At 47.1% G+C, this 11,241-nt stretch overlaps 1 protein-coding gene across 1 annotated transcript; it reads right to left on the reverse strand.

The window, feature by feature from the left end:
* Positions 1–258: 258 nt before the first annotated feature.
* Positions 259–3,251, reverse strand: LOC117436934 (E3 ubiquitin-protein ligase RBBP6-like). Its single transcript, XM_034069013.1, has 3 exons — positions 3,086–3,251; positions 2,033–2,129; positions 259–349 (listed from the first exon to the last, which is right to left on the reverse strand). Exons 1-3 carry the CDS (start codon positions 3,249–3,251, stop codon positions 259–261), a joined length of 354 nt encoding a protein of 117 aa, XP_033924904.1.
* Positions 3,252–11,241: the final 7,990 nt, after the last annotated feature.

Raw genomic sequence — 11,241 nt, forward strand, 5'->3', positions numbered from 1 at the left:
GAACCTGCATGAACTAAAGATGATCAGGCACTATCTGCACAACACAAAGTCACACAGGACATATTCTAGCATATGCAATAGGAAATACCATGCATTACTAGGCATAAATCCCAGCATTCACATCAGAACTGGGCAAATTGATGGCGTGACTCAGTTTGCACTATGATGAAACAGTACATTTGAATGACAATCTGTACTATGTTTTACTGGGAGATACATGAAGTTAATGTTTGTAAAATTAATACAAGGCTACATAGTTTAGAATTCAGTGCAGTGTGTAGAAAAAAAGGGTGAGATTGGGTTTTTACGTACTGCTTCTGATGTTCTGCTCACTGGCTCAGTTCGAATTCTAGGAGGAGACAGAAAGGTGATCAGAACTTAAAGCACTTGTACCCAACAGAAAGCACCAAAAATCAATTATAAAACCCAAACATCAAAACATTATGTTCTGATAGTCTACTGAATATGGACATTTATTTGTATACACAAACTGTTATCTCTTGGTCATTCAGCGCAACTAAGAAAACCTCCAAAATCCCATTTCTACTTTGTCGTAAGTCAGACTTACAGATACAAAACACACCTGTGCAAGAGAAAGCGCTCATATTTTCTCTGCCACCTAAGTATCAAATATATCAAGTCTGTACTACGGTTTTGTGTTCTTAAATAATCAACCCTCAAACTATGAAGGTACCTTCAGGCAATCTGTACATCCCTAGTATTACAAACAGGTGTCACCTACAGTACTTTAGTTTCTATGGCAGAACAGTGATAGCCCCAACACTTCAAAGGCCAAGTTTACTTCAGTGAAAGAAAAAAAAAAGTCAGTAATCTGACAGGGAACTAACAAAACTGTCAGCAGCTTAGCCTTTAGAACAGTGTTTCCTTGTGGAAGCCCAAGCACTGTGCTCAGGTATCTACCATACTTAGCTGTGAAAGTGCCAAAGTACTAGCCATGTTACATACGCTGTAGTGACTAAAACTAGTAGTAGAAATGTCACCTGAAAGAAGCTGCTCCTGGGATTTTGTGTGACTGAGGAGCCCTGTGACAAAAAAAAAAATAAAAATAAAAATCTTAATTTCCAGAATTTGTTTTACGATAATGCTGCAGCATTTTAAGAAATACTTATTCCACCTGAAACCTTGCTGTGGTTCCATGTACTCACTGACCAAACATTAAGCACTCTACCCCGTTTCTGCAATGTTTCCAGCTGAAGGAATAGAAAGCTGATCTGCCCCATCAATTTTCAATGCTAGAAGAGCAGTGCCATTCTTTCCTTAGCCCCACAGACAGGTAAAACAGCATCAGGAGGATAGCCACCAACTGCTGGTAATGTGCTAAGTTGCTTACTAAGCTTCAGGTTTGGAAAGGATTAACTACTCCTTCACTGTACTTGCACAAGAGGCAATACACTTTATGACACTGCTCTTTTCGTCTTGCCCAAAACAGACCCTGGCTTTAGGAAACTAAGAGGAATCACTTTTGAATGGAACTTCACTTGTTTGCATGGTTTGCCAGCTGGCAAGCATCGGTCTTTCCTGCATAGCCAGTATGCAAGCCCCAGCCATTTGGGGCATAAGAATACCTGACATATCCTGTCCCTCTCCCCCAGATACAAGAAAAAGTCAAACACTAAGAATCAGACTTCTGAGACAGGAGCAAATTTTAAGTTTACACTACACTGCAGAACTGTCTTCGCTCTAAAAGCCATAAAAGCAAACACATTTAACAAGGAATCTCTCCACGCAGACAAAACAGGATCTACAACTTGGCCCTCAGAAAAATTAACCCCAAGAACCAAACCCATAGAATCATTTTAAAAGGTTCTATTGTTGCAGTTTGAACCCCATATCCCAGCAGGCCTAAAAACATAAGTCTGCTTCAGGACCAATACAGGAAAATCCACCCAATGACAACAAAAATAAACGGAAGCTTTAACAAGAAAGATACAATCTGAATGTCTCATATGCGCTGAAACAGTTCACACACTGAAACCAACAGCAAAGAGTGCAATGCTGTGTGGACACTTACGTAACATCCGTTTTGCTGGTAGCTTTAACTCCTCCAGCAGGGATTCTTTTAACGATTACCAATGAGTTTTTAGGAATCAGGGCATCTTCTGTGTATTCTGAAACCAACAGAAATACAGACAAAGATATTCAAAAGGGCATGTATTAGTACATCATGAACTACACAGCACTTCACAGAAGGCCTTTAGAGGTACAGAAGCCAAATCTTATATATAACATCGTGCTTTCATTGTCTGAACACACTAACAGTACCTTTCAAGGCATTTTCAGGTTTGATAACCAAACACCACCAGCTAAATCTTTTTCCTTTCTAAAAAACAGTTTGAATGCCAACAGCAAAATGGTCTCAGAGGTCACTACAGGACAGCCGGCTAATACAAGGGTTGCATTCCTGAACTAACTGAAGTTGCTTTTGCTTCTATTAGGCTACAAAACCAATAGATCTCTGGAGATACACAAACCACTCCAAAGTCTCATCTGCTCAGTGCTTTACATGTGCTTGATCAAGTCTGATGCTAAGACTAGATCCAACCACACCTAGGCTCTCTCAGGAGTTTAGAAAGCCAGGGGGTGGGTGCACTCTGAACTTTGTGTCTCGGTGGGAGGGTCTCCTCTCTTTCATCTTCGGTTTCTATGCACATCATTTTAGCTTGATTCTCCCTTGATTTTCTTTTTCTGCATTCCATTAGACATAAACCATTGACCAAGCTTGAGACTAAGGCTAGATCTAGCTTCACCTAGGCTCCCCTCAGGGATTTACAAAGCTCAGGGCTCTATTCTGGACACTGTAAATCAGTGTGCACATTTGACAAACTGGTGTAGCCAGCAGGATGCCAAATCAGATTTCATGACACCACCCCACTTAGTCCCTGGCACTGCTTACCCTCTTGGTGCTCCTGCCACCTGGCGGGATGGGCCCAGGCTCACTCATGCTATGTGGGGTGAGCCATAAAAGGCAGAATGCAGCTTCTGCTGGCTGCAGCCATCATGGGGTGCTCTGCAATGTCACCAGCCAGGACATGCCCAAAGCCCTGCCCCTGCTGCGCACACGTACCTTCTTTGGTCTGGGCATTGCTGATCTGCAGATCACAGTTGGCTGCCTTCAGCTTCTCCTTGCGCATGGTCTTGCACTTGAGGTCGCAAAGGGAGATGTCGAAGCCACTGAAGGTGACCGTATCATAGTCCAGCTTGGAGAAGAACTTGTAGTGGATGCAAGACATGGTCGGGGCCAGGCAGTGCCTGCTCCACTACCGTGTCTAGCTCGGCAAATGACAGATAGAGGCCTTGCAGCCTCCACGAAGGTGAGGGCACGTGAAAAAGCCCACCGAGGGCGCTGGGGTGAGCAGCACAGGCTGAGCTTGTGCTGGCCAACAGCGTTCAGAGGCTGCAGCACTCTGCCACAGCCAGGCCCTGAGATATCAGGCAGCCTCGGCTGACAGAGCCTCACACCTCCATCCTGGCTTAGTGAGGCCCTGGCAGTGCCACCTTAACTACTCCAGGCTATGGTGCTCAGCAAGTGAGCTGTGCCGTGATGTCGGCACCAGCCCCAGTCCTCCTCAGAGCCCAGGGGAGGAGAGTTCCCCGAAGCCCAAGCTTGCCTCAGTGTCCTCTCCTGCATGCAGCACTCTGAGGATCGACCAACCAACCTCTATGGCGACTCAAGCACCTCTGCCCCAGCCTTCACCAGGTGCCACAACACAGTGCACCCGGGTGACCCAGCGCATTGTGACAAAAGGCTTGTATCACGTGCAGTTCCTAGCACCCCAAAGGGGGGGACCCATCACACCTGGGCCTGTCACTGCCCTGAGCTGCTCCTGTCCCTGCTGTCTCCCCAGCCTGACCTCACACAGTGACCATCCTCTCATCCCCCGGCTCTCACAACAGTGACACTCCCATCAACATCCAGCCAGGGTGAAACATCCCGGGGCGGATGCAGCCCCTCTGTGGTGCTCGGCTGCCCCTGCCACAGAGCCAGCTAAGGCAGGGGACAGAACAAGCTGTTTGAGGGCATCTTAAAGAATCACAGATTTCAGTCAAAGCAGCCAATGACCATTTATGTTTATTGCCATTAACCAATGGATTTTCCCACTGTCACACATCCACAGTTGCTTCAACTCTGGAGAAAAGCACTAAAAAGTAACAGATGTGCCACCAGCATTGGGAGAGGCTCCAGGTTAGAATCAGTATCTCTTCTGAGCACCTCACTCCCAACGACTGATAGCTACAGGAAAAAGTGATGCAGCCCTCTGGCAGAATGTAGCTCTAAATTCCCCCTCTCTGTAACAGCTTTTGTATCACACTTAGGGGTTGCAAAACTAGAACAAGCTACTGCAAATACCTGAAGGCAATTCGAAAAAGCCATTCCTGAAAGCACAAACAGCATTACAGCCCTACAGGAAGAAACCAAATCATTATCACAAATGGTAATATGGGGTCAATTAGCTCTAGATCACCTTTTAGAACTACTGGACTGAGTATGCACATTACAGATTATGTGCATTGCTGACTAACAGCTACTGGGGGTTTTATGTGAATCAGTACCACAAAAACAAAACTGACAAAAACAAGAGAAAGACTCATTTAAAAATATGACATGAAGTAAGGCAGGGATTTCCACTAAATCTATTTGGGTGGCAAACTTCCTGACTCCCAGACAAAGGTAGAGGACTGTGAACTAAAAGGAGCCGAGTTGTCATATTCCCTCTCTTGTTCTGCTTTCTAACGATGTATGCCTGTTCTCACTGTTGTGTGACCTTATGAACTCAACTCGGGCCTTGAACAGTGAACAGTACAGTGTGACCCTGATGGTCACAAGAAAAGGAGGGACTGTCAGGAAAATCTCTTTCCCTAACTATTGTAGCAATTGGTCTTTAGAGTATGAAGCTGTACGAACTTTCTTCAGGTCCATATAGTTGACACTGTAAACTGCAAAGCTGTGGTTCAGTCAGCACAACTAAAGAACACCAGCTCACTGCAAGGGGGAGAAGAGCAGCCCCAGCTCTGAAGAAGAAAGTATACCTCTGTACTACCCAGAACAGAGCAGCAGCACAACACCTCTCACATCTCACTGAAACTCTCCCTCACCTTGCAGCAGAGATAAGTTTGCAGCAAGACCAGCTGCAGGGATGTCTTGCTCAAGAAAGCAGATGGATGACAACGCCACACAATTAGAGCTGCTTTGCAAAACAGCAGTATATGTGTGTTGAGTAGGCACTGCACAAATCACTGAACACTTGAAAGGTGTAACAATCATGTGTAAGAATCACAGCCTGTTTAGTCTAGAGAAGAGGAGACTGAGAAGGGATTGTCATTAATGCACAGAAATATCTGAAAGACAGGTGACAAGAGGATGGTGCCAGACTCTTTTCAGTGCTACCCAGTGACAGGAGGAGGAGCAATGGCCATGAACTAAAGCACAACAAGTTTCATCTCAACATGAGGAAGAACTTCTTTACACTGAGGGTGTCAGAACACTGGAACAGGCTGCACAGGGGGGCTGAGGAGTCCCCCTCTGTGCAGACATTCCAAAACCACCCAGACACATTCCCGTGTAACTTGCTCTGGGTGGCCCTGCCTTGGCAAGGGGTTCAACTGGAAAATCTCCAGACTTCACTTCCAACCCTAACAATTCCATGACTCTGTAAAACCACATTCAGGATGCCCCAGTTTCACTGGTACAACTCACGGCCATGAACAGAGAATTACTCTCAAAATTCTATATTTTGTGTCCTAGCCTCTCTCCTTGAATAGCACATGCCAGCTCAAGAATTTTAGACTCTTACTCCTCTCCCCATTCTGAAAGGCGTCCTCCAAGGCATTGCCCCTGGTGAGGCCCACAAAAGCCTTCTGTTCATGGGGGGACACTTTACCTCCATCATTGCACTGTCCTCCCAGGCAATGATCACTCAGGAAGGACTCTCACTGGAAACACAACTTGAATAGGACTGCTGTGGGATGTGGGTCAGGTTGGCTATGGGGACTGGGCAAGCCATTCTGTGGTGAACCGGAGACAGCGGGGGAAGTCCAGGGTAGCCAGCTGCCAGTGCTGGGGCTCAGCAGCCTGCAGGACACACACACACATTCCCAGCTGCTCACCAGTGCTGCTGACAGACATCAGGGTTTCTTGAGTTGCCACTGCTGGTCAGAAGGCTACATGCAGCAAAACATCTGCCTGCGTGACGAGGCCTAAAGCAGAAACACACAGTTAACAAAAGCATCCCCGTGCACAAGGGAACCCTCCGGCTTCTCCCCCAAAAAAATCAATTGCGTCCTCAGATGCATCATTTAAGGAGACAGAGGCTTCAGCAACAAGCCCAAGAACTTCTGACTTGTGCACCTGGCCACCTATTTTCAGTGCATGTTGCAAATGCTCTAAGGCAGCTCACTACCCCCATCCAGGTTTTAGAAAACTGTGCAACTATAAACCTCCTCCACTTACACCCTGAGCCACAGAAAAGCCAACAGAGGGCAACGGGAATGTGCTAACACCCTGATTAAGACATTCACTGCTCACTGTGCTGCTCCAGGTGTTGCACTGGCATGAAAGGGCACATTGTACTGTGGGACAGGAAGGCAAGGGGCAAAAGGTAACACCAAACTCCTTAAACAAGCCAGCAGAGCTGCTTCACCTAGGGTCTGGGTACCACCCACACACATCACCTGCAGTCCAGCAGTACTGAAAAGACCCTGATGGCCTGTGTTAACACACTGGCACACAACTGGGATGTAGATACCACCAAACCATCTCTCAGTTGCAACAAGAGTACCAAATTTAGAAAAATTAGCCTTACTTCTGGTGAAGTTTTCCTTACAGACAGCTCATCTTCTTTGTGTATAAACTATAGTAAGGAACTGTTCACCAGAAGGTGAGGACAGGCACGGTATAGGAACAAGTTACTCTCAAAATACTCTTTCAACCACTCTTCCATTTGCTTACCAAAGCTCACAGAACACTGGAAAACAACAAAAAAGCAGGGCTCTCTCTCCCATTTGACAGAGCCCATTCTACCACACGTTCAGTCCAACTCCCTTGTAAACCCCAGAATAACAAACAAAGTCTTTCAAGTTTCTGGAAAGGGATGAAGAGCTTGAAGTGGCAAGACCAGAGAACGTTCATGAAAGCACCAGCACGCAAGTACACATCCTTATCACAGACCACCTGCCCCATTACCAAAGTGAGTGATGCTGTCAGTGTGCTTGCAGATCAGGGTCTCATGATCATCAGCAGCAACAAAGTCAGTTGGAATTGGAAACGGGAAGAAAACCAGATGCAATCAGTCTGATTTCATTCAAGCTCAGGTACATTCCATTTCACATTGACTGCGATTCACAGCAGGTCCCAGGCAACCCTCCAGATCCCAATGCCACCCCTGGGCAGGGGACAGAGAGGGAAAGATGAGGAAAGGGAGCAGGTCACCGATCTCTCCAAGAAAAACAAAGGCAGCAGGACAGGTGAGAGAGGGGGAAAATGGGACAGGAAGGCAGGACAAAGGCAAAAACAGGCAAAAATAAGAGATGGGGAGCAGGACACAGCTGGAGGTAAGAAAGCCAGGGCTGGGCAGGGGGACAGAGAGGTGGAAGGAAAAAACCACACTGTGCTGTGACTGAGAAATAAGAGTGACAGAGAGCAGGACAGCGTAGTGGTGGTGGGGAGCCCTAAGAGGAAGTATGATAGAAAAATGGGGGAGACAGAGCAAAGACAGGGAGCAGGACAGAAACAGAGAGAAAATGAGAGGGACTGAGCAGGGCAGAGGTGGAGAAAGAAGGGAAAGAAGAGAAAGGCAGCAGAACTAAGGGAAAGAGAGAAAAGAGCAGGGACAGAATGCAAGACAAAGTGATGGAACAGAAAATCCTGATGGGCTTCAGGCTCAAGATGAAGGAATGAAAAAAATGGGCAGAGCAGGCCAGAATGACAGAGAGAGAAGCAAGAGAGAGCAGGGCAGCACTGGAGGACAAAACCAACTGCTGGGCACCAGGTCAAGAGAGGGAGAAAGAAAAATTCCAGAGCCAGAGTGAAAGAAGGCACAGCCAGCTGGACAGAGAGGCTGAGCAGGAAAGGATGGGACAGGGAATGGGACACAGAAAAGGACGGAAGGACGGACGGACGGAAGGAAGGAAGGAAGGATGGAAGGAAGGAAAGAGAAAAAGAAAGAAGGTCATGAGAAGAATAAAAGGGTAGGGATCTGCACAGAGATGGAGAAAGAAGCAGCAGGGAAAGAGGAAGAGAGGCAAACAGTGGGAGAGGGAGCAGGGCAGAGAGAAGTAAGGACTACGGGATTGACAGAGATCATCAAAAGACGTGGTGGGTGGAGGAAAGGCGAGTGGGTAAAAAACAAATAGGGGCAGGGAGAGCTTGCTAGCAACACCAAAACTGTGTGGTTCGGTCGATACGCTGGAGGAAGGAATGCCATCCAGAGGGACCCTGACACACCTGAGAGGTGGCCAATACAACCTCATGAAGTTCAACCAAGCCAAATGCAAGCTCCTACACCTGCGTCAGAGCAATCCCAGCACTCCCAGCTACAGGCTGGGAGCAGAAGAGACTCAGAGCAGCCCTGTCCAGAAGGACTTGAGGGTGTCAGTCAATGAGAAAATGAACATGAGTGTATGCTCACAGCCCAGAAAGCAACCGTGTCCTGGGCTGCATCAAAAGGAGTGTGACCAGCAGGGCGAAGGAGGTGATCCTGCCCCTCTACTCTGCTCTTCTGAGACCCCACTTGCAGCACTGGGTGCAGTTCTGGTGTTCCCAACATCAAAAGGACACGGAGCTGTTGGAACAAGTCCAGAGCAGGACACGAGAAAGATCAGGGGCTGGAGCAGCTCCTGTATGGAGACAGGATGAGAACACTGGGGTCTTCAGCCTGGAGAAGAGAAGGCTGCATGGAGACCTCAGAGCAGCTTCCAGTGTCTGAAGGGGGGCTACAGGATGTGGGAGAGCAACTCTTCATCAGGGACCAGAGCGACAGCATAAGGGGATGGGTTCAAACCGAAACAGGGGAAGTTTAGGTTAGATATAAGGAAGAAGTTCTTCCCTGTGAGGGCGGTGAGGCGCTGGCACAGGCTGCCAAAGGAACTTCTGGATGCTCCATCCCTGGCAGTGTTCAAGGCCAGCCTGGACAGAGCCTTGGGTGACATGGTTTAATGTGAGGTGTTCCTGCCTGTGAAAAACTAAGGAATAAGGTATTGTTTATTAAGATATATGTTAGGTATATATATATATGTTAAGCCCAATATAAAGGTTAGACAACAAAAGATATGAAATTGCTTATGCACACAGCTAACGGACACAGATTATGCAAGATAAGATAAACCACAGTCGCTTACACCAATTAAACCAGAAACCGTTTATGCAAACATAAGATGACCACAAGGTGTTACAGAAACTGGCTTGCAAGATGTTCCAGGAACTGCAGAAATAAGACAAACCACTCCATATAAGGACATAAATGAAGGGTCAACTATGGAACAAAGGAGGAAAACTTCTTACTTCGGCCTCACCGACCACCGGGAGGCAGAAGTCGACCTTCTAGCAACAGCTGAAGCATGCGCAGAGTACCTCAACTACGTCATGAACACGGAAGTAAAAGATGTATAAGGGAGGGCTTTTTGAACTGCTTAGTACGGCAGTAGGCGGAGCGCAGACTCCCCTGCTGTCCAGCGCTGTCTTTGCTCATATTCTACTGCTATAATTAATAAAATCCTAATTGGATTATGATCCGTTGTGGTCTCAATTTATAACAATTTCTGGTGCCGTGACTCGGATAAGAACGGTGAGCTATGGTCCTCCGGGGAGGCGCCCGCGACATTTCGCGGGCCCGCGACAACAGCCTACCTCAACCTTACCGACGAACCTAAATTCTAGAATAATGAGCAAAGAAAAAAAAAACGGTAAAATCCATAAAAATTCTGTGCACGGGAGTCGAAGACGCAGGATGCGTAAGTATTTTGCGAAATTCGCAGAGCGGAATTGTCCGCGGCGAAACTGTTCGCAGGTTTGCCGTTCGGGCGGGATTGGGTTCCTGGAATATAACGAATGAGAGGTTCGATATACTGAACCAAGCGAGTGTGGACCCTTAAGTACTGCGTTTCCATCTCCCGCGGGGACTGGGCCAGGAACAAGGGGGAGCGAGTGAGTGTATATATTTGTGGATATTCCAGAAGATGGGGGCGAAGGGTAGCAAGCCTTCGACTCACATGGAATATATCTTAGATAATTGGAGAGATTTCCCTGAACCCTAGGGAAAGATAAGCAAAAAATGATAGAATATTGTACTAAGATATGGGGAGGGAAGACGGGTCCCAGTAGAGGTCCCAGTCCGGGGGCCCAGGAGGTCCCGGAGTAACAAATGGGTCAGAGTAAGAGTCGTAATTATAACCAGGAAAGGATCCAAGGAGAGATCCTAAGAATAAAGCAGGGAGCAGCCCACCGGATGCACCACCGGACGGTCCCCTGTGGTCAATGATAAAGTACTGGGACATTCAGCCGTCCCAGGAAGGAAAAAAAAGAGTAAGGAAAAAAATGGTCCATTACTGTATGGAAGTATGGGGAAAAAAAAAAAAATTCGACCCGATATTGGGTCCGCAAGACACAGTGGGTGTCTTGTACAAAAAGGTTTTATGCACAAGAGGCAGCGGGCGTCCTATGGTTACAATCACAGGAGGCAGTGGGCATCTTGTAGTTAGGATCTGCAAGACACAGTGGGTGTCTCGTAGAAAAAGTTTTGGTTTTTAGGCAGCAGACATCTGATGGTCTGAATCCTGCAAGATACAGTGGGTGTCTTGCAGAAAAGGTTTTGAGGATTTCAAAGGTATGTGCTGCATGAAAGTAATCTGACCATTCTGAATCAATCCATACTAAGCTGGGAAAACTGCAGGAGAATATGCAAAAGCTTAAAATTTTTGGAAGTGGATTGGATAAGGAGTACTGGATGGTTCAGAGATATACTTAACCAAGGCCTTCTCCAGGTAACATGGATAGGTCTGTCATAAAATAGAATAAAAGAATTTACTCACTTATAGAAAAAAGGGGGAAATGATACACGGGTGACCATGTGCAGGGAGGTGATACAGAGAGGTTGGTAGGGGAGTGAGGGAGTTCCTGTGCTTGGACAGGAGTGTGTCTGTCCTGGGTGGCCTGCCGTTGCCATCTTGCCAGGGCGTTGGTTGCTGCTGGAGCGGAAGAGGCAGATGGCTGATTCTGCTGACGGGGCG

The sequence above is a fragment of the Melopsittacus undulatus genome, chromosome 13 (assembly GCF_012275295.1).
Source record: "Melopsittacus undulatus isolate bMelUnd1 chromosome 13, bMelUnd1.mat.Z, whole genome shotgun sequence".
Classification (NCBI taxonomy): domain Eukaryota; kingdom Metazoa; phylum Chordata; class Aves; order Psittaciformes; family Psittaculidae; genus Melopsittacus; species Melopsittacus undulatus.